General features: G+C 41.0%; 1 protein-coding gene across 11 annotated transcripts in view; it reads left to right on the forward strand.

The window, feature by feature from the left end:
• Positions 1-24,261, forward strand: part of epb41l3b (erythrocyte membrane protein band 4.1-like 3b) — an 87,436-nt gene that overhangs the window by 43,995 nt on the left and 19,180 nt on the right. For 6 of the 11 annotated variants that reach the window (XM_074689064.1, XM_074689059.1, XM_074689063.1 and 3 more), the window contains exons 4-16: positions 3,516-3,620; positions 6,253-6,295; positions 6,401-6,476; positions 6,626-6,844; positions 9,795-9,882; positions 12,190-12,234; positions 12,769-12,921; positions 14,277-14,374; positions 15,800-15,975; positions 16,254-16,459; positions 16,822-17,406; positions 20,095-20,148; positions 23,642-23,677. In XM_074689064.1, coding sequence (XP_074545165.1) covers positions 3,516-3,620; positions 6,253-6,295; positions 6,401-6,476; positions 6,626-6,844; positions 9,795-9,882; positions 12,190-12,234; positions 12,769-12,921; positions 14,277-14,374; positions 15,800-15,975; positions 16,254-16,459; positions 16,822-17,406; positions 20,095-20,148; positions 23,642-23,677 — 1,884 coding nt within the window. The remainder of the gene's footprint in view (positions 1-3,515; positions 3,621-6,252; positions 6,296-6,400; positions 6,477-6,625; positions 6,845-9,794; positions 9,883-12,189; positions 12,235-12,768; positions 12,922-14,276; positions 14,375-15,799; positions 15,976-16,253; positions 16,460-16,821; positions 17,407-20,094; positions 20,149-23,641; positions 23,678-24,261) is intronic. The other 5 variants (XM_074689062.1, XM_074689065.1, XM_074689067.1 and 2 more) reach the window with 5 other exon arrangements.

The raw sequence follows: 24,261 nt of genomic DNA on the forward strand, positions 1-24,261 counted from the left end.
TAAATTCATAAAATCTTTTTTTCCTACTCCTAAAAGTCTCTATATTAACGAGAATTCTCAGTTTTCTCTGTTTTATTTACACGTAAAATCTCATAATCAAATCTTTTATTGATTTTTCTTCCAAAAATTGTGCATTGCATTCCAGTAACTGTCATTTTCAAAACCTTTATACAACATTTTAGATTTTTTAGTGGCTTAAAAATGTAAATACAGAGTTGTCATGCACACTGAATCCAAATAAGGAAACAGATTCCACACCCAAGAATCCTGGCTATGTTTCTGCAAGTCTTTATCTGCCAAACTCTTTTATAACATCTTTTTTTATTTCCCTATATCAAGAATTTCTTGGCATGTAGTAACATGATTTGGTAATTATGAAGTCAAGGGTCATTTTGGCTATTTTTCTTCCTCATTCTTGTTCCTTTTTGAAGCTCTGTGGTTGGATGAATCATTGTTAGTGAAGTTTTAAAGGGAGCTGTGAGGTCTGATTGCAGGGTGACAGAAAGAAAGGAGAAATTCAGGCCAAGTCAGGGCGCTGGAGTAAGCCTTTGTTCTGTCAGATCCACACACTGCCTGAGTAGCTGCCGTCTCAACTGCTCTGAATAATCAGAATCAGACGCCTTTTCTGAAAGAACGGCGACACAAAATCAAGGAGTAATGATGCAGCGAGCACAGGTCACAGGGTTGTTTTGTTCATTTTTATTCAACTTTGTTTTTATTTTAGTTTCAGATAGTTAGACAATTGTTTAGATAATTTGCTGTGCTCATCACAAAATTTCACAGGGGATATCACAATACTAATACAATTAAAAGAAAAGATGGGATAGCAAATACTTTATTTATGCCTGAGGGGAAATTCAGGTGGAGTCACAGCAGCAATCAAGAAAACAAAAGTAAGAAAGTGTACAGAAAGTGTAAAAAGCTCCATAAGAAAATAGATGCTGACAGCTTGTCCATCATTGTCCAGTCAGCCAGCCTCCACCTCCACCTCCCAGTCTGTTCAGTCTCTGTCTCCTGGATCCTGTCTGCTCACAGCAGGTGAAGTTCTTCCAATGTAGCATTGGTGTCTGGTGTTAGCTCCGTTAGCCATGTCTGTGAATAGCATGATGCTACTCTGCCTTCTGGTATTCCCTCTGTTGCTGGGTTAGCACAGCTAGCTCGTCCGTCTTATTGGAGATAGATCTTACGTTTGTAAGATACGTTTGGATGGAAGGACAGGTCGATGTGGTCACTTCTTAGCTCACACCTGAGAACCAGCAGGTCATCCTCACCTCCTTCTTCTCACCTTGTGGGGAAACATCAGGCCTTGCACCAGTTAGAATTGACATGCTACAGGCTGCTAACAGCTGATTTCACATGTAAACAATGCAGCCATGGCTACATGTAGGATCCTCAAACAAACACAGGAGCAAAAGTAGTAAAAATATCACTGAAGACAAAACCAGTTTGGTGTCCATGACCAACAAATGAGCCGTACAAAGTAATGACCCACTCCAAACGCAAAGATGACGAAAAAGAGATGAAAAAAATCACAAGAAATGGACAAAGAAGAGAGAGCTGCTGTTACAGGCAGCCACAACCAGCAAGGTGGTGCCTAGAGGGTTTGTGGAGTAGGGGCCTTAAAAAGACTGCAGCTACAATTTCAGATGGAGGCTCAAATGAGGGTTTCTTAAGAAACCAGCGATAGAAAGTGATTTTTTTTTTTAACTGTGAATCTTGAGCTTAAAAAAGGCCCAGTCCCCCCTCTTTAAGTAAGAGTGAGCCTCTCTTTTTTGAAAATGATTGGCACTAATTTTTAATTAAAGAAGAGCATGATGCTTCTCTGCCTTCTGGTATTCCCTCTGTTGCTGGGTTAGCACAGCTAGCTCGTCCATCTTATTGGAGATAGATCTCATGTTCCCAATAACGATGGATGGAAGGACAGGTCGATGTGGTCACTTCTTAGCTCACACCTGAGAACCAGCACGGCGTCCTCACCTCCTTCTCCTCACCTTGTGGGGAAACATCAGGCCTTGCACCAGTTAGCATTGACATGCTACAGGCTGCTAACAGCTGATTTCACATGTAAACAATGCAGCCATGGTTACATGTAGGATCCTCAAACAAACACAGGAGCAAAAACAGTTAAAATTTCACTGAAGACAAAACCAGTTAGGTTTGGTAAAAAAGAGACGAAAAAATTACAAGAAAGAACAGAAAGCTGCCACAACAGCACAAGACGTACATCTTATAAAAAAATTGCTGAAGATGAAGGAGAAAGAGCAAGACGGGGAAACTTAAGCTTTAGGTTGAGTTTCAGGCAGTTTAGTTCACCAACACAACCAGAGCTGGGCTCCACCTGCCAACAAACACTCCCTTCTTAATTGACTTTAATTAAAAAAATGTAAAACTGATATTATTAAATACTGATTTGACCTGAAACTAAAGAAATCTGACATTTGAAGCTGACCTGACGGCTGAGGATGAAATACAGCAGACTTAATCCTGCCCAGCTCACAGTGTTAGACAGATAATAGCCGGGGTGCCCTCCTCCTCCTCCTCCTCCTCCTCTTCCTCCCCTTCCTTTCTTATTCTATTAGAAACCAGCCCAGAATGTCAAGATTTGACATCTTCATCCCCCCGACCTTGTCGTTTTCCAGCTCCAGTCTGTTTCCTCCTGTGGGAAAAATGTCGGCGCTAATCGTTTCCTATCATTTTCCGGGCACAGAGCTGCTGAACCTCCCCGGCTTCACTCAAAGGGTGTTATGTCTCAGGAGAGGGGATGAAAATCTCACGTCTCGGCGTGTTGTTGTTATTTATCAGAGGTTCGTTTCTGAAAATCCTTTTGGTGCCATCCTGCTTCCAAAGAGCACAGCGCTGCATGCTGAAAGGGATCTCTGAGCTAGGAAAGCAGTAATGTCAGATTCTGCTGTTTTAAACTTTTGTAGACCAAGTTTGTTTGGGAGAAATGCTGTTTGAACAGAATAAGATGCTTCTGTACTGGGTGTTTATTGCTCCTGCTACCAGAGGAAGCTGTTTGGATGTTTGTCACTCGAGGAGCTGGCTCAGCTCTGAGCTGTCTGTGTGGCAACTGGGCCCTTAAAATATCTCATGAAGTAAAAGGACCAGAGGACGTCCGGCATTCGTTCAATGAGTTTCAGGCTTTCAGATAGTTAATGTTTGCCTTGACGCAGGAGAATGAAGGGGTATTTATACTCTGCTGCTTTTTATAGAAGGAATCGATCCAGAGGGTGAGACATTCGGTGAAGTGAGGGTGAGACGTTGCAGGAAATGCAGGACAGAGGCAGTGTAATGTGCTGTATCACGGCGCTGCTTCATGTTTGATATTAAGATGGGGATCAGGGTATTTACAGCAATTAATAGGATGCCTCAAAGCATCTGGAAACTGAATTGACAGAATCAAAAAATGAGCTACTTTCTTTATTGTTGATTGATTTTCAGAGGAATAAACCTCCCAGACTAATGTCTCAAAGTATGATGAATTATTCATAAATATTTTTGTCTTTCCTGTACAGAAACGATCCAAGGGCCAAGTGCTTTTCGACAAAGTGTGTGAACACCTGAATCTCCTGGAGAAGGACTACTTTGGCATCACTTACAGGGATGTAGAAAACCAGAAGGTAAAGGAAAATCTATGTCACACTTTTACTTATTGAATGTGTCAGAAAAGAAGTTATACTGGGACATCTGTGGTCAGGAAATGAAACTTGTTTGTTAAACAAACACCTCCAAAAGGTTTCCTGAGGCTTTAAATGGTCTCTTGGTTGGATTCAGTGAGACGCAATCCCGGTGAAGACTGTTGACAGACCAATGTCCAGAGGACAGTCTCTCCACAGGGAGGGTATGACACTAGAAGTTGTTGCTAAAGGAGCTGATGTTTACAGAGCGCTGGATCCAGGCAGATAAATAGAAAGAGCAGTGGAAGGAAAAGATGCACAATCATCAGGGAGAACCTCAGCCAGGGAAGGGTTATCAAAAAAAAAACAGTTTAACAAGGAGTGGACTGGGGCTGCAGCATCAGGGTATTTAACTAAAACTGTCACCTTCCTAAGGGATGGGTACTTTTCATGTTATAATGCCCGGTACCTGACAATCAGTGTCGGTTCTCAACAGTATCAATTTTTGGTACTTTTTTTGTGTTTATGTGGTAAAAAATGTCAATTTTTTTGACAACAAATTTTTTTTTTCTTAATCTAATATATTTATTCTTCAACATATTACCTTGTAATGCTGTGTTAAAGTCCAGCATGGAAAATTCCCTACTCTTACACTGCCTGGTACCTATAAAAACCTTATTCCGTACCTATCCTAACCTTACTCCAGTTTAACCTCTCCTGAACCAGAGACAATGACTATGTTTACTTGCACACCATCTTTCTATTAAGGTCCATATTCTACTTAGGGCAATATCCTGAAAAATGCTCCTCAGAAAGCTGAGCTACAGGAATATATTTAGAGGTTAATCAGTATATTCCACCAAACAGTCCAAATCCTTCTTTTAGGGCCATACTGTGTATAAAACTTGTATCCCTTCATCAAAGTGTGACTCAGGGATGGGTACCAAATTAGGTACTTTTATGGGTACCGATTGAATCCTATCAAAAGTACCGGGTGCCGGTAAAGTCAAAAGGTACCATGTTTAGGTACCTAAATGCATCCTTGTGACTGTGAGGGAGTGGAAGAGGAGGTGATTTTCTATGCTGGACATGAACACAGCATTACAAGGTTATATATTGAAGAATAAATATGTTAGATTAAGAAAAAAAATTGTTATCAAACAAATTGATATTTTTTACCACATAAACACAAAAAAAGTACCGAAAATCGGTACCAATTGCCAGGTACTGGGCATCGGTACCATATCGTTTTAAATGTAAAAGGTACCCATCCCTAGTGTGACTAAAACTCTCTTATTCTTATTAATCTCCCCAACCACCACCTGTTACATTCTCTTCTAGAACTTTCAGTGTTGCGATGCTTTTGCCCATCGATGTAATATATGATACTCAACTCTTTAATTATTTTGAAAGAGTTTGTGTCCTCCTCGTCCCAAAAGTGTAAGGCAGGGATGTCAAACTCATGCCATGGAGGGCCAAGAGGCTGCAGGTTTTTGTTCCAACCCAAAACTCCACCAGCTGAATTCACTGATTACCTCACCTTCAAGCAGAGAGCAGGGACTAATCAGTGAATTCAGCTGGTGGAGTTTTGGGTTGGAGCGAAAACCTGCAGCCTCTTGGCCCTCCATGGCACGAGTTTGACACCTGTGGTGTAAGGTCTTTTTCTTGAAAAAAATCCTTAACACTTCAGAGCACATTTTAAATAACACTTTTACATGACCCAATATTCAGATTGATACAGGCATATGCCAGGAGTCTTATTAAGGTTTTTAATGATGGGAAAATGAGCCTAATTGGATTGTTACAATTGCAATAAGGTGTTTACATGCCTCCTACAAAATCTGAATATTGTCATTCTGATTAATACAGGAATATATGGAGCCCGATCAGTGTCAGAACTCACAAATACAATATTTGTGTGTTTTTAAATGCATCCACAAATGAGTTGAACTGATCCACAAATGTGCAAATTTGTAAATGAGTAAATTGATCGTGCACGCATTTGTAAATATTTTTCACATTTGCAAATCTGTTTACACATTTGTGGATGCATTTACACACTCACCCAAATTTTTCATTCATGAATTTTGACACTGATCTTGCTCCGTAGAAATATGGTGCTGCACATGTAAACGTATCAACGTCAGAAGAGTGTTACATTTGTGTATCAAGGACCCAGAGTCTGAAGGAAGAGTGGAGAGGCTCAGAATCCAAGTATCCTCAAGTCCAGATTTGAGTTCCCTTAGTCGGTAATGGTTGACTCTGAAGTCCAGTCAACTCAGACAGTTACCAGGAGCGCTTCATGCTTCCTCTGCTGACAACTCCCTGCTCTTGGTGCCAAAATAATCAAATAAACAAAAGCTGGTTTGATGAAGAGGAGACACCAGACCCAGGAACACAGAAAAGCCAGAGGCTGGTAGCTGGCAGCATTTCTGACTTATTGACAGGTCACAGACTTATGGTCAGTAAAAGATTTGCTAAGAATCACAGAATAACACTAAAGCTTCTCAAAAGTTCAGCTCTTAAAGTTCAATGGATGCTGAAGAGAGGAATAACAGCCCTCTTTGGTGCACTTTAGGAAAATGAGGGTTTTAGTATTGTGCTCACACTCACAAATGCTTTTCGTCTTCTGCAGAATTGGCTCGACCCTTGCAAGGAGCTGAAGAAGCAGATCAGAAGTAAGTTCAGTAATTCAATAAAGCCACTCCAGTGTTTGGAGCAAACGAGGCCTGTGCGACTGTAAAACGCTGCTGAGATAATTTAATGTTCTCTCTGTCTCTCAGCTGGTCCCTGGAACTTTGCTTTCAACGTGAAGTTTTATCCTCCGGATCCTTCCCAGCTCACCGAGGATATCACAAGGTAAGGTCACAGAGAGTGTCATGTAACAAAACACTGCTGCTGGCAGTGTTTTGGTTTTATTCCACAACTTTTTATTGCCTGAAAATGTTTTTTAAGAAGTAAAAATAGCAGGTGTTGGCTGACCCGTCCTCCTCCTCCTCCTCCCTCAGGTACTACCTGTGTCTGCAGCTGAGAGATGACGTGGTTTCAGGCCGGCTGCCCTGCTCCTTCGCCACCCACACCGTGCTGGGCTCCTACACGGCACAGTCCGAGCTGGGAGACTACGACCCTGAGGAGTTAGGCAGCGACTACATCAGTGAACTCCGCTTCGCACCAAACCAGACCAAAGAGCTCGAGGAGAAAGTCATGGAACTCCACAAGACCTACAAGTTAGTCTCTGAGTCCCTACCCCAGCTCTCTTTAGATTGAGAGGCAGCACATTTAAAGCAGGGCGAGATCAGGATGGATAATTTGGTTTCACATGCACAGAGGCTTCTGGGAAACTATAAATAATGCATTGAATAATGCATGAATTTGCAAAGTCTACCGGTGATGAAAAGATTATAATGTACGGAGATGGAGACGAGCACGTCGATTTTTTTACAGACAGAAATCTCAAGCTGCGATGCTAATTTTGGTCACATCAGGAACAAAATCAGCCGTCTTATTTCTTTCTAACACATTTCTCTGACTGCTGAAATAAAAGTTTGATTAAACTTTAAGTAGTCACTTTAAATAAGAAAAAGGAGGCAGACGTTTCCCTCTCATACATCCAGCTTCCTGTCACAGACGTTATATACGCTGACTAAAATGCTGCTGGAAGGTTCCTGTGATTGAAATCGATGAAATCAAAGAAGTAAAAGTGTAAAACGTATCCCTGCAGCTGTAGCTTTTAAGGTGACAGATGAACAATTTTGAGTATGTCTCATGAAATTATGAGATTCACTAACATGTCACAATTGGAAGATAAGTCAAAACTGTGAAGTAGAAGTGAAATCAATGCCTGTAAATATCCAAATTTCTAACATAAAAGAAATAATTGTGGGATAAAATGTCAAAACTGTGAGATAAAAAATAAAGTTTGAAGGTTAAAAAGTCAAAATAGTGAGATTGAAGGCCACATTAAGAGGTCATCAGTCAAAATCCTGACACTGAATGAAAATTGTCAGTGTTAGTATCAAAATTCAGACACAGAAATGCTGACGTCACGCTCTGCTTTGCATATTACACTTTGAACTTTAGTTTCCATGCACAAACCAGACAATAGCAAAAGTTAATGTGGCCTCTACCCACTGTCCTCTCCTGTCTCATTGAAGGATGCACCATGCCCCAATATATTTGTCAGAGAGTGAACTCATTGTATCTGTACACAACATATAACTTGATTATAACTATTGTGCGTGCTACATTCAAATCAACTATCTCCCCTCAATTAAGCATCTGTAAAAATGCAAAAAGAAAACACAAAAACAATATTTCAATATTCACCGACCGGCCACTTTCTTAGGTCCACCTTGCTAGTACCTGGTTAGACCCCTTATTTCCTTCAGAACTGCCTTAATCCTTCATGGCATAGATTCAACAAGGTCCTGGAAACATTCCTCAGAGAGTTTGGTCCATATTGACATGATAACATCACACAGTTGCTGCAGATTTGTCGGCTGAACATCCATGATGAGAATCTCCCGTTCCACCACATCCCAAAGGTGCTCTATTGGATTGAGATCTGGGGACTGTGGAGGACATTTGAGTACAGGGAACTCATTGTCATGTTGAAGAAAGCAGTCTGAGATGATTCCAGCTTTATGACATGGAGCGTTATCCTGCTGGAAGTAGCCATCAGAAGATGGGTACACTGTGCTCATAAAGGGATGGACATGGTCAGCAACAATACTCAGGACTTAAAACCATGTTCAGTTAGTACTAAGGGCCCAAAGTGAGCCAAGAAAATATCCCCCACACCATTACACCAGCAGCAGCAGCCTGAACCGTTGATACAAGGCAGGATGGATCCATGCTTTCATGTTGTTGAGGCCAAATTTTGACCCTACCATCTGAATGTGGAGCAGAAATCCAGACTCATCAGACCAGGCAACGTTTTTCCAATCTTCTATGGTCCAGTTTTGGTGTTGCTGTGTGAATTGTAGCCTCAGTTTCCTGTTCTTAGCTGACAGGAGGGTCACCTGGTGTGGTCTTCTGCTGCTGTAGCCCATCTGCCTCAAGGTTGGACGTGTTGTGTGTTCAGAGATGCTCTTCTGCAGACCTCGGTTGTAACCAGTGGTTATTTGAGTTACTGTTGCCTTTCTCTCAGCTCCAACCAGTCTGTCCATTCTCCTCTGACCTCTGGCATCAACAAGAAAATCCCAGAAGATCAGCAGTTTCTGAAATACTCAGACCAGCCCATATGGCACCAACAACCATGATCGTAGTCCCTTAAATCACCTTTCTTCCCCCTGCTGATACGCGGTTAAAACTGCAGCAGATCGTCTTGACTGTATCTACGTGCCTAAATCAGATAAAAATTCTAATTTTGAGGAAAGAAGTCCAAACAGAGACACAGAGATAGGAAGTCAAAAAGTTGAATAATAATAGGGATCAGATTCACAAATCTTGCTCAAATGAGGTTATACTCCCTTATCATTTCATATATATGAACTTATGATGACAATATTCAATTTCCATTTCAACATCTGATCAATCACAGGAACCATCAGCAGATTGTCATATTTTATGACAGATAGCAAAACGAGCAGGTTTTAATCTTAATGTTGCTCGAATAGAAAGATTTCTATCCTCTGTTTCCTCTCCCATGTAAAACAGTCGATCTTTGAAGGGATTTATTTACATCCTGTTGCTTATGGTATGAAGTTAATTGATTTTTTAAGCTTGAAACCATAAATCTTGTATCTACAAAGTCATTCTGTCTGAAGTAATCATCTGCTCAGCGACACAGCACGTCCCCAGACTCTGGATTTGTATTTTCCTGGAAATGATTATATCTGCCTATTGGTTGTCTGAGCCGTTTATTCTGCGTGTATTACAATGATTCGTGTGTAATTTGATTTCGTGGTGTGTAGCAGCCAGGGAGGGTGGAGGGAGACGGTGACAGAGCAAAGATTCAGGCCTCGAAGGAGCATCTATCTAAAAACGCTGCTGCACTTCAGTTAACAGCATCCATAAAGAAACGGTCATTTTCTGGAGCCGTTCTGCCGTGTAATGCTGTGAATGAGTCTGTGTTATGATTATGGGACCCTTCGCCTTAAGTGTTGCACGTTCAGGTTAAACAAAGCGCCTCTTCCTGACCTGACATGATCTGTTTCTCTCTGCTCGCTCTGTCAGGGGGATGACACCAGCCGAGGCGGAGATGCACTTCCTGGAAAATGCCAAGAAGCTGTCTATGTACGGTGTCGACCTCCATCATGCCAAGGTAACCAGTCACTGCCAGCGTTTTATTCTAACTAGATTTAAAACATTAATTTATCAGCGTGAGGTTTGCAGAGTTAAAGTAGTTTGGGGATATTGACACAACTGCAAAATTAAGAGCACCATGTTCACCTATCACAGGTTTTTGTGGAGTTTCTACTTTGTTTATGCAGAGCTAAACTTGGCTCTACTTTGCTGCTTCAAATTTTCTTCTCACACTACAAAAAACTGAAATCAAAGCAAGTGTTTATTTCTTATTTTTAGTTGGGCTTGGACGATGTACTTTTCTCCTGATTTGAGTATTTAATTATTTTTGGGGTGCAGATTTGATTTAAACTGCAAATCTTCAATAGTTCAGTTTTTGCCATTTTAATTTTATTAACACTGGACCATGTAAAAAAGTTAAATGATGACTCTACATAGTGAATACACCATTTTGTAGTGCTGTCATAGTGCTTTCAGAAATCTGAGTGAGCGTGGTCATTCACTATAATCCACTTAATGTATCCCACAATTCATTTTGAAAAGTAGTGTATTAGCGATGCTCAGTATATTAGCAAAATATACCATCATGTATTGCGGTTCAAACAAAAGAAATGGCTGATTACATGATTACTAATAACATGAAAAAACATTAAAAACTTTTAGAGAATAACACTTTGCTCTCTGTTTAACTTTCCGACGAGCCCATCTCACAACTTGGAGCAGAGAAACAAACAACACGGACGTTAGCCGCTAAACTGCTCATCGCAGGTGATGCATTCACTGGACATTGTAATTCTCAAACACAGCATAAGCTCCGTGCAAATATACGGTTTATTTATTAATATATAACGTGTAATAAATGTTTCTATTATATTTGGCTGTTGCGGAAATTAAGCTAAGTATAATTTTTGTTATCACTGAAATACTGTTTACAGTGTTTGAGAAAAAGTATAACTGTATATCCCCAGTCGTCCTTGAGCGACGCGAGAGTGATTATGTCACTGTCAGCGGCTGGCGAGTGAGCGAGTAGTGTCCAAAATCTCATTTTAATTTAGCTGATGTAGTGGACTATATAGCCCACATTTTTTACCAGGGATGGGCGATACCAGCCTTGTTTCAAGGTACCGGCACTCTTGAAGGCTGCAGATGTCAGCAGCAGATACTCTAGGCAAAAAAATCGCCAGGTCCTGTTTAAACAATATGAATGAAGCAGTAAAAGTTAACAATTAAACTGTTTTATTTTGCACTTTAGTTTACTTTAAAAATACTTAAACTCTGACAGTTCTCAGTTTTATTGTGCACTTTTAATATTATTATTTTTTTAATATTTATCAAAAAAAATTCTAAACTAAGAGAGAGTTGTTAGTGTTTTATTTGGACTTAATGTCAGAGTGACTGAGTTGTCTTTGATCAAAATAATCTGTCACTGTTAATTGAAATTTTATGTTTCAAAAGTGCTAGCGGTATCTGTACTTGTTTTGGTGAGTACTCAAGAAGGAGCACTCATACTGGTATCAGTCTAATAAAAAGTGGTATCGAACATCCCTAGTTTTTACTAAAAATAAAACACTTGCTTTGGTTTCAGTTTTTGCAGTGCAGGTTAAGTGGTTGTGCACCAGTTTTAACAGGCACAGCTGTGTTTGTTTAGATCAGGGTAGTAGAGCATTATGGGAGTCAGAACTTAAAGGCAGAATTTTTGATCTACAGCTAGAATAATCTTTATAATATGATTAACTGACATGTGAAGGTGGAATCTTAAAGTTTTATGTCAGGTTTTGTTGTGATCTAGTCTCCAACAGTTTGACGTATAACTCCAGTAATGGTTTGTCTCTGAGGAGAATCAAGAAGACTTAAAAAATGTGTTAAATATACAAATTGTTCTGTTTTTCTGGCACATTTCACTCACGCTGCCTCCACAACACTGCTGCTTCTGAAACATCACGGCTTGCTCAGTTTAACATGCCACTGCTGTCTTGCTGATTGACTGACATGACGTCACCGCTGCCTGTGTGGATCCATGGGCTGAAGGGTGGAGGTGTGGAAAAGGTGGTGGGGTCTGGAGCCCAGCTTGAGTTTGATCATCCTCTTGCTAATCTCAGGGTATTATCAAGCAGAGACAGAGAGGACGGCTGTCATTATAAAGAAAATTACAGTCATCCGTCTTCATGTGAAGCAGTTATCAAAAGAAAGGATAAATCAGCGCAGAGGATATTGCCGTCAGAGTTTCCAGGAGGCGACAGAGATCAGACCGAGCAGAGATCAGTGTTGGATGTTTTCACACACAAGGCAAATCTCTGTCTTTTCTCCTTTCTCATTAAATGCAAAGTTGGTAGGCAGACTCTATGAGAGCTTGGCTCCAGCTGAGGGAGAGGTAAGAGGCTGTGATTCGTGTGCTCACCTGCGTTTGTGTGCGTGCGTGTGTGTGTTTGGTTTCTCCATGTGCATGGTTACATTCATCGTAGTCAGTCCAGTAGTTTTCTAAAAATCCTGCTTTGGACCAAAAACATCACCATTGGTTTGCTCATCTCGTGCTTTGTGCAGTGAAGAGCGCAGTTTTTGTGCTTCACCCACCATTTCCCGACACTTCACTGTCGCTGTTGCCATGCAGTCCCCCCTCGAGTCTTTATCCAGCGCCACCACAGCCTGCATAGAGAAGATAAGATGCCTGATTCCACTCTCCACCTGCCTGCTTCACCCTGTTATTACCACAAACTACTCTCTAGTTAATACCTTCTTCCTCTGCTGTGCACCTGGCCCCTCAGCTCCCCGTAGATCCCGTAGACTTTATGTTACGCGAGGCGCCAGAAGAAGAGCAATTTTGGCGCCGGAGTCAAACTTTTCTGAGGAGTTTCTTTGAGTTTTCAACAGTTTGGTTGATTTGTCTTTGATTGTGTTGTTTTTGCAGGACTCTGAGGGCGTAGAGATCATGTTGGGAGTCTGTGCGAGTGGCCTGCTCATCTACAGAGACAGGTTGCGGATCAACAGATTTGCTTGGCCCAAAATCCTCAAGATCTCCTACAAGAGGAACAACTTCTACATCAAAATCCGACCCGGCGAGGTGAGAGCACTCCAAATGAAAGAACTGGGATCATTTTTTGCAGGAAGGTCAGGAAGATCTTCAACAGACTTCCTGAAATTATGAGGTTATATCAGGAGAATCCCTTAAAGTTTTCATGACTCATTGGAGGGGTGGGCCCCAAACATTAATGTCAAAGTCAGAATTGGGAAATTTCAACTGGAACGCCCTCTGAGGTCGGAATTTCCCACTGGGAAGTTGGCGGCTCCACACCAACCTCGAGTTTACAATCAAAGATGGCTGCCCCGGGTGTAAACAGTAATTAAGCTTCTGTTATATTCTGTTTATTTGACTATTTCTGACTAGTGTGCGTCACGATAAATCATCCAGAAACATAGTACTGTTCAATGCTTATGTTTTAGAAATCTTGCTGTTATGGCAAGTTTTTCCAACTTGGCAACTGGAACGCTATTACCACTCCCTACTTCCCAATCCTGGTGTAAATAGAACCCACCGTAAGGTCTGCCCATAGCTCCGCCCCCTGATAAGCCTGTAGATGACTGGCCAATCAGAGAGGAGGGGGTTTGTGTAGCAAGGACGGGTCTGTGCGGCTTTGTGTGGATGAATGCCGCCATTTTCGCACCTATGTCCCCCACCCGCTGTCCGAAAATTCCTGCACCACACACACTCAAATATTTCTGGCCTGCCAGATTGATAAGTGCAGACAAGATGGCGGAAGAACAAGATCTCCTTGTGGTCAAAGTGTAGAAATATAGGCATCTGTATCACTCTTCACACAGAAATCACCGTGATAACCAAGTGGTGAATAATTCATGGCGTGAAACTGCGTCCACTCTCGGCAGAGAAGAGAAATCAGTGAAAAGAATCTGGAAAAATCTCTGGGAAAGATTTGTAAATGTGTTGTAAACAAAGGCAAACCTCTTCCACTCTCGTTTAGTACTCTGGTAGACGTACCGTTGTGATACACTGCCCCTGCAGTTTGGGAATGGACACCAATGGACGCAGCATGAGGGGTGTTAAAAAGCATAAAAACCGCATGTGGATCTCATGTGTCTCATTTCTGCGGGGCCAATCATGGGGAAAGCATAACCCAACCTTTAAAGAGACAGCAGGAAAAACAAAGGCTGAAATAAGAGTTTTCTAAAACACCAGTGAGAGAAAAAGAGGGACAGAATAAAAACTTTTAAAAAAGCTTAACATCCTCTTTTTAAACATTTCAAAGCTAAAACTATAGTGCTTCATTTATCCCTCAAACTCAGACTATTGAGAGAAATACTAGCATTGTGATGGGGTAAATAGAGTCCTTAAACCAACAAGTTAAATGTTGTCTAACGTATAAAATGATTGTGATCACTGTGTGTTTGTCTCTGTTGCAGTTTGAGCAGTTTGAAAGCACAATTGGTTTCAAGCTCCCAAATCACCGCGCTGCCAAAAGGCTGTGGAAGGTCTGTGTGGAGCACCACACCTTCTTCAGGTAAGAAACAAAGTCATATATGGCCGACTATGGTCAACTAAACATGCACAACCCTTATTGAGGGTACTGTGAGGATTTTTGATTTAGTTACTTTTCTAGATAAACCACAATTTAAAATGAGATTAACAGCGCCAAAAGTTTTCAGCATCTGGGGTCAGGCTAGATTTACACAAGCGAATATGTATCGTGATACCTGTCCCTTTGCTAAAGTTTAGCAGTGAGAAGAGAGCTCTGTCCTTTTCCTCTGCTGGAAGTATTTCTTGGATTAATTTTGTAGTAATGGTGGACACTGCAGCTGGGATAACAAAAAGGAAGTCAAAGCAGAAGAAAGCTAATCAGGAGAGAGATATAGCACGAGCTAAAACACAGGTTAATCTGTTTGTGCTAATGTTGACTCCAACTCACAGTCAGCAGTTATTCTGCAGTGGTCTGTTCAAACTTGAGAGTCCATCAATAAAATGTAGAGTGAGGTTACGTTAGCTCTGATTGGTGAGGTTGGAGTTGGTAGATGAGCTCTGGTAGGATACTAGTCTCGTCTTGATGACATTGGGTGATGTTTCACGGGAAAATGAGGCTGTTTTCCAAACCACCTACTACACCAGTAGTGCCTACTACTTTGGCCAAAATTCAGTCTGTAGTAGTCAGTATGCGAAAACTTGACAAATCTGCAGTCTGACAGAAATCCCTGAATGTCCTACTGAATTACCACCATCTACTGGAATGAGTCGGTATTACAACTACAATACAACAACACTAATGTTCAGTCTGTTAGATAGAAGTGAAGTGATGTGAAAGAAACACAGGTAACTCTTGTTTTTCCAGTTGTAAAGGAAGTGTTTACTTCTACAAATTCATTGAAGCCCATATAAAACACAAATTCACTTTTTCAAACCATACGTGGATTATAAAGAAGTGTTTTTTCCATCAGCTGTAAAAATAAAAATCCCTTTCAGATTTATTTTAAGTGTAAGATTGAATATCAAATATGATTCTGCTATGATATGATTAACAAGAGATCTAAAATGCCAAGATCTACCCAAAGTCTTCATCCTGAAAAACAATACCGATTCCAGCCACAGGTGTCACTGCAAACAACGCCAAATGGATAGTCCTCACAGAGCCTTTAGTTTTGGCATTTTTTTCCAGAGTTGGAGTCTTTCCTCATTAATCAGAGCCTCGTTAACATGAAGATGCTGACAAAGATGTGATGAGCTGTTAAAGATGTTGGTAGCTCATTTAGCAACATGCAAACTTTGCCTGTTCAGCTTCAAACACAAACAGCTCCCCTGGGTTCTTCAGAGCAGCGAGCCAAGCACGAAGCGCTCTCTGCAGACCGTCTAAATGAGATTTTAAACCTTGCAATGCATATCTGAAACATGTTTGATTCCCGCTTTGATTAATGAGACTGTTTGTGACTCGTGACAGGCTCGTGTCCCCGGAGGCCCCCCCAAAGAAGTTCCTCAGCCTCGGCTCCAAGTTCCGCTACAGCGGCAGAACGCAGGCCCAGACCCGCAGGGCCAGCTCTCAGATCATCAGACCGGCTCCCTTCTTTGAACGCACCTCCAGCAAACGCTACAACATGTCCCGCAGTTTAGACGGAGGTGAGGAGCACAAGGGGGTTTGATTAATGAGAAACCAAGACCAAGAACTTCTTCAAGCTTTTGTCCTGTTTATTTCCATCTGGGGTTTTTTAACTCATCCTAATTTTAGATTTCATTGTTCAGCGTTTGTTTTCTGGCTTTTTCAGGAAACTTTTCTGCTTCTTCTGCTTTTTTCATGTCTGCACCTGAATTATCCTCGCTGAGATTTCACACCGGACCAGCCGTGTCAATAAAAAGATTTCCCTTTGTTTCGTCTATTTTTGTTTCTTGTCCTCCAGCGCCAATTATGGAGAACCACGAGACTCTCATGAAGGACAGCGCCGCAGACGGTGCGGCTAAAGTCATCAGCAAGGGAGACATCATCACTACGGTAACGACAGAGAAGAAGGCAGAGGAAGAGAAGGCGGAGAGGGAGGACGCTAAGATGGATGCTGCGGAGACGCAAGAGCCGGCTGTCACAACGCCGCTCAGACACGACACGAAGGTAAACCGCAGCCGAGTGAGGTTGGATTAAAGTTTTTTTCTGGTTCAAAGGGAGGGTAATTTATTCAAAGCAGAAAATGTTGTTTCTTCAGAGCTTCTGCATCCTTTGAAGTATTTTTTGTGTTTTTTTTTCCTTTTGTTGAAATACTTCTTAATGGCTGATGAGATTTCCCGGTTGCTTTCAGCTGACCTCACTGCTGTAGACTAGGCCTGAGTGCTTCTCATCTTGTGTGCGCTTTACTAATTAGCTTTTCTTTTCTTGTCCTTCCTTTGACCCCACACTTTACTTGTGTGTTTTGCTCATGCGTATCCGCCCCTCTCTCCATCTGCACCTCTTTTTCTGTTGACGCCTCCCTCCATCAGTGCTCCCCTCGTGCATACACAAACGACCCCCTCCGCTCCGAGCTCTCACTCCCCTCATCCCCCGTCACATCAACCAAAGTACGGCGAAGGCGCAGGGAGAACGCACGTAAACGGGCGTCATCGGTCAGTCCGGCCAAGAACCGTGATGGGTGCCGGCGGCGGCAAGCCCTCGCCGACCGCAAAGCCGCCCTGCTGGACGAGCAGGCGCTGCTCCTCTCGGCTCGCAAGCAGAGGCTGGAACAGGGCAAGAGCCGCGGCGGCACGCTCTTCTCCTTCTCCCTGCACCTCCCTGATATGTCCTCCTTCCTGGACGACGACGGATACATTACCTTCCCCGATCTGTCCGAGATGAGCTTCCTCCCCGAGTGCGCGCAGAACTTCCTCCCCATTAAGTCCCCCTCACTCATCCCCTGCTTCCTCTTCATCTTCTTCTTCCTGCTCTCCACCTCCTTCTCCGTCCCCTACGCCCTCACCCTCTCCTTCCCCCTGGCGCTGTGCCTCTGCTACCTGGAGCCCAAGGCAGCCTCCCTGACCGCCTCCATAGCCCAGGGCTACCATGACTATGACAGTTCAGAGGAAGAGGAGGTGTGTGTTGTGCGTACGTGTGTATGTTCCAGTACCTGCCTCTGGCTTAGAGTGGCAGTTCATTATTCTGACAGTTAACCCCTCCTGACCTGGAGACCGTGTCTGTCCCAGCGTCTGTCCGCTGTCCTACTTTCAGAACCTCATCCCTGCTCGGTCACACTCTTCATCCCGTAGACTCCATCTTCATCCTCATCACAAGTGCACAGAGATGAACCTGCAAGTCTCACTGTTTCATATTTGATCGGCCTGTGTTTTATCCACTTCATGGAGAGGGTTAGACACAAACACACAAAACGCCGTCAGGAAATATATTCGATGTGAATCCAACACATTTTGCTACACTGACATAAAAACTCAGCTTTATTTTAGAAATAAACTCTTTCTGGAGAAGATATTTTAAAATCTAACCTCATCTAGACCTCTTTAAGACCAATTTCATCTTAAAAATGCTTTTTGGCAACGGAAGCATCGTAACCTTTACTATCAAAAGAGACGTTTTCCCCCCTCTTACTCAAAAGAAATGTGATCCGGAGCCACAAAACATAACTTTTAAAGTTTTATAAGTTTTATTCTGTATCTTTTTTTTTACATGTTATAACACAAGAAACCCCTACAAAGAAGTGTAGTGTGTCAGCCTACTTTGAAATTAATTCAACATTAAAATATGTAGACCTTTTTTGTCTTTTCCATATTTGTGTAAAATTAATAAAATAAAAACTAGCCCATTTTTTCAGAAAATACTTTGTGCTTGTTTTGAAAATGTCTTTCAAGTTTACAGTTTTTGTTGTTTGCTAAATTTTCATCACATATATGAATATTTTAGTTGAAAAATTATTAGCACTTTCTTTGAATTCAAGACAAGAAGGGGTCACTTTGAAGTCCAAGATTACTGTGTAAGAAAATAAACAAAAAAGAAAAAATAAATAGCAATTAGTTGTTTTTTTTTTTTGTTTTTTTTTACCAGAAATAATCCCATTCAGATGCAAGATCTTTTTTACCAGGAAGTACTGGCCAAGATGGCAGCATAAGAAAGTTTCACACAGATGACGAGACAGACAGAAATAATTCAACAACACAACAAGCTCATGACTTTGCAGCACCCAGCTGTTAAACAAGTGCACAGGTTCATTAGACGATCCTTGATCCTGGTTTTAAAATTGTCCAGTCTAACGCGACTGTCCAGTTTCAGATGAGCTTGTAGCTCAGACCAAGATAAAGGAGCTAAAACACTTAAAGCTGGAAAACCAAAGCGAACAGGGCGAGTTCAAGGAACCACAAAAAGAAAGTGAGCGTTTGACCGGAGGTAACAGCCAGCGACGACCTTAGGGGTCAGTAAAGAGCACAAATAAGACAGCAGATCATTCATCATCATTCGGCCTTATAAAGAAAGATAAACCAGTGCTCCTTTTTAAAGAGGCAGATGAGGCATGCATATAAAGAATGTCACCATAGTCAAGAACAGATAAAATTGCTTGAATCATTTTTTTCCAAGCATCAAATAAAAAAAACATCCTTTGTTTCTGTAGAAGAAGTCCGACTTCACCCTCAGTTTTTTTTGATAAGCTGTAAAAGTTGAGGCTAAAAAGTTTTTCATCCAAGAGAAAACCAAGGTGTTTCAAAGAATGGACCCATTCAATCATCTCATTTGAGGTAAAAAGCTGGCATTTATCCTCCACTGCCCTCTTGAATCTAGAGAAATGATGGTGTCATCTGCATAAAAGTGACCCTCTGGTGTAAATGCCAGATTCCTTGATTGATAACAGCCGCTCACTGATTTCACATGAAGCTGGAAGTTGTTTACCGTTCTTCAAATGAACATTATTAGGTAAAAACTGCAGATTCGTGTGGTTTCACAAACCGTTTCCCCTTGCTGTACTTCCGTTGCCAAAATGCACACTCAGCCGTAACTGTTCCCAAACAGTAAAGAAGTTTATACTCACTAATCTGTCACTGAACCTCATTTTTCGAGCATTGTGCCTAACCCATCTCAGTGTTATCATCCATATTCATGTCCTCATGGTGTAGAAAGTGACTGCAACAAGATTAACATCATCTGCATGGAAACACTCTCATATTAATCTATGCACTCAGTCTCTCTGCGTCACCGTGCGAGTCAAGCAAAGCTGCACAAATTATCATGAATAATTTAATGAAAACTTTCCGTAGAGTGTCAGAAAGATAATTTTTCAGCCGTCTTTTGGAGCACACGTCGCTGTGAGTTGAAGTGTGATGCAGAGAGGCTGGGACTGATCACCTTTACTGTGCATGGAGAGGAGGAGAGGGCCTGAAAGTCAGGTTACTGAGGCAACAAAATCACCCAATCAGATCTGTTTCTGTGTGTTTAAACAGCAACAACACAGCAAATAATCAAAACATAAAAAGGTTAAATGAAAGTCCAACAGTTAACAAAGTGACTGACCAAAGGTTAAACTTCCTCTGAGTCTGTTTTGCTTGCTAACTTTTAATTTGCTTTTCTTTCTTTTTAATTTGTAGCTGTTTTCTTTCTCTTAATTGTAGTGTGGTCTGATAACGTGAAGCCTTCAGATAGAAAACAGCATTCCCATTTGTTCCATGTACGGTTATGATGACTCTTGTTTGGTGTTTTTCACGTTTGAGAGTTTAAATGCTGGGTTCTTGTCGTTTTCTTGCTTGCCGCTCGGATCGGTTTGGGTCTGTTTGTGAAAGCAGACTGACAGCGAGCAAACTGACTTTGCCTTTGATGGAGAGATGACGGCCACAGAGGTTTGTACTTAATGGAGAGATGTCACATTTGAAGCATGGGGATGGTTCAGAGTGAGCCGAGGAACGGAGAGATGCTGAATCATGGATGCGGTTCCTTTGAAACATTAAGTACCGCACATAATGCATGCTTTACATCTTTTAGTGGCATTACTGCTTCTTGTCTCATTTTTTCTACTCGTGTCTTCACCTCGAAGTACATTTCAGGAAAGTCATCATTGTGGGGTAACATCTGTTTCAAGAAAATGTATTAAGTACTTCTGCATTTCTTCAGTGGAGGAAATAACTTTTGATTCTGTCGTACTAAAATCAGCCTTTACAGATTTGATTGCTGTCAAAAAGATGAACAGAGGACACTTTTAAGAGCTCCTATTTCTAATTATGACACATGCAAAGATGATTCAGGTTTTGTTTATAGTAAAGCATTTAAAGCAGCAGACAAACAAGTGCATACAAAAGGAGGCTGGGTCTACTAGAGTCACCTGACACAGAGCTAACGCAACGCTAATCTGTAGCAGCTTCCTAAATTAAACATTCATCACAGATGATGGAAGTGCAGAGTACAACCACAGGCATAAAACTCCACTAAAAAGATGATAAAACCAGCACCTTGTTCCCAGTTTATTTATCGCTGTAAGATTCATTCTCTGTAGCCTGTGCACACTTTGCAGGATGTTCCTACTGGAGTTGTTTCCTGTACAGTGCTCACCAAACTCAGCCTTCAAAATAAAAGCCCCACTTAGTTTCATCACCAGAGAAACAAAAAATAAAAGAAAAGAAATGATCATGAATTAAAAACATTACAAACTGGATAGAAGTGCCTTTTAATGCCACAGTGACTCACACATGGGTCAGTTATTCTGTTGTTGAATGTTAACTTTGTAGCATTGGTGTCTTGGACTCCCTCAAACCTGCAGTTTGTTCTGTTTCAGACTTGTTAGATTAACTGTACATGCAAAACCTCATTCATAGGCTTAGCTTTTCTGATCTTAAACCTGTGACCTGTTAATATAAATTTACCCCTATAAAAGGCCTTGAAATAAATGTTTTTAGAACTGTAGTTTTAAAATGTGGACATTACATTCTGCCTCTCAGACCCATGAAACTTTATTTTTTAAAACTTTGACCAATTTGCCACATTTAGGGACACTGCACCCATCATCTTTTGGTGAAATCACAACATTACACCCATTTTAATGAAAAACAAACATTGTATTGAAGTACAATAACACTAATAACAAACAACTAAGAGAGCTCATAACACAAATAATCAAACTTCCCGTTCAGTGACCAAGTTTAGTTATTATACTTGTTAGGTGTTACTTATCTCAAATAGCAAGGTGAATTAAAAAATGTACACTAGACAAAAGTTCAAGTCTTAAGAGGTTAGAGAGGGGGTATTCTGCTTTTTTATATTTTAAGCATGGATATTAAGTAACAACCCTAGATGTTCAGACTGAACTTGTGCAGATTTTCAACCCTCCACATATTTGTATGTCCACGAAATCTATGAATCTGTCTGTAAACTGAAACTGTAAAATGGTCGGAAAGATAGGGTGAGATCGTCAAAAGATCTTCACGAGATCTCCTCAAGATTTGGCGAAATGATAATCTATCAATCAATCAATCTTTATTTGTATAGCGCAAATAAAGATTGCGCTATACAAATAAGCGGACGAAATAATAAGGTCATCGCATAAGGATCTCTTAATGAATTTCAGGGATAGGCTTCAAACATCCCTTAGAGTCCTGAGAGCAGGGAGCCTTAAAGAGACAGCAGCTAAAATAAAGCATTTCAGACAGAGGCTAAAATGAGTATCCTCTAAAACACTAGAGAAAGAGAGATAATAAAGATTTTTCAAGATACCAGAGGGATAGGATAGAGTCTTGAAAAACCGCATAACCCCTCTTTAAGTTCTTTCACCTTAAACCTTTTAAACAGGTTGCAACATTTATCCATATATACCCTTAAGGAAGGGGACAAACATGCATAATACAGTCAAACAAGCTAATGTAACTCTGTAACAATTTTTTTCTACTATATGTTTTCTTATGAATAGGGATGCATGATATTGGATTTTTGCCAAAAGGAGTTTCGATATCCGATATGCCGATATATTGAAACCTGTTTAGGCCGATACCGATACGATAATCAAGTTTGTTTTTTTCACTGTAAAGAAATCTAAGTCTATCCTGGACTGGAATTTATTTGTTACTCTTATTGTGACGGTCTTATTTGTTTAAGAAACACATAAAACAAGACAAAAAACATTTGATTTTACCATAGAGATGAAATGTATTATTTTTCAAACTCAAGATATTCAGTATTGAAAAATAATTTCTTTAGATCACATGAACTTTAAATGTACAATGCATTTTTAAACATAACCAAGTTGCATTTGATTATTTTAGAGCTACTGTAACAACCTGGTGACAGACACAGAGCTCTGCAGTGCAAATAAATGAAGTGCTACATTTTATTTAAGGGGCTTAATTTTCAGATGGAAAACAATAATAATCCTTACTGAATAGCACCTTATCGGCTGTGCATATCGGCAGAAATTTTCATATCTGCCAACATGTGTTTGAGCTTTTATCAGCCGATACCGATATTGTGCCGATAATATCGTGCATCCCTACTTATGAACAATCATGCACTGTCAAGTTAAACTTTAAGCTTAATAAGAGGTTAAAAATGGCCTTTAAACCAGCCTCATCTGAGTAGAAATAAACACAAGAGAGAGTAGGTTATTGATGTGTTTTTATTTCGTTAAGTTTCGATCAAATAAAAATAGTCAAGTGCAGTTTTGAAGATAAACAAATAAATGAGAATTTTAAACATGAATGATCACCTCATGCTGCTTACTAGGGGAAATAGGGATTATTTTAGATGATAAATCGATAAATAATCATCACCTTGCTTAAAAGCACACATTTCCTTCCGGTAGGGTTTGACCTACTTTCAAATTACACACCTGAAGCAGCAGGTGAGGGACGCACGTCTGCCAGATGCTGTGCTCCCTGAGAAATCCAAAACTAAAGAATAAAAAGCAGAGCTGTGCATTCTTTGTAAACTGCAGAAACCAAAGCGGCAGCCGGTTTTTTACCTTGAAAAGAATTAAAAAATGGCAAATATAAGAAGAATCTGTCTTGTCATCCTTCAAGAGTAAAATCCAGTCTACTTTACAGTTTACTCTTCCTTTCAAGTTGGGATCTCTGCACAGCTGAAAAAGAACTTGACATGCACCTTACCTTTATGACCAATGCTGTTCTTTTTGTCACGTACACACATGAAATTTAAGTGAACATGCATGCTTTAAGACTAAAACATGAGCTTTATACCAAGAAAATGTTGCTCTAATGCGATAAAGAGGAAAACTGTGTAAACATTGTGTAGTAGCTGCTCCTCGTTTCCTCCTGTCCTGTTGTTTCTGTGTCTCCACTAACTTCTTCCACTCACACTTTCTTTCCTCCACTCTTTACTTTACGCCGCCAGTCGGAAGCAGACGAGGACTCTGAGATGCGGACTCAGGTACCCCGGGCTCGCTGCGAGACCCTGCTCTCAGTGCATCAAAACCCACCTCCATCGGATGCACTGAGCCGCTCAAACATCCTCCATCTCGCCACCTTTGCTTGCCTGCTCTTGCTTTTGTTGACACACTCGCTATCACAGCACACAGCTGAGCGACCATTCACTCCTGCCTGGTTTCACTTCACACACTGCTGCTAAAAGCTGTCGTTGTTGACGTTGTAGCTCATTTTTCAAGTGTTGCTGCAACCAAATGCTTAGATTTTGAATTTTACAACAAATAGCTTCACAGGAGGTTTAATTTCCCACCTTAAAATCATTTCACAGCCACACCAGAGAAGACAAGCCTCCCAATTTCTCCTGTAGAGAGCAAACGTGAGAAAATCTCTAACTGCAGTTCCTCTCCCTTGTTTTGTCTTTGCAGTATAGTTTCATAAGACGAGTAAGAGGGGAGAACGTTTTTATCAAGCATAGTAATCTGATGCTAGAGGTTGGTAAGAGGTCAAAGCATGACTGAGATGCATGCAGGTAGAAGTGGTATGAAGAATCCTAGCTGATAACAAACACGTCTAACAGCGTGATGAGTT

The sequence above is a fragment of the Halichoeres trimaculatus genome, unplaced genomic scaffold (genome assembly GCF_033239565.1).
Source record: "Halichoeres trimaculatus isolate MK-OKI-2021-1 unplaced genomic scaffold, fHalTri1.1 fHalTri1_scaffold_15, whole genome shotgun sequence".
Classification (NCBI taxonomy): domain Eukaryota; kingdom Metazoa; phylum Chordata; class Actinopteri; order Labriformes; family Labridae; genus Halichoeres; species Halichoeres trimaculatus.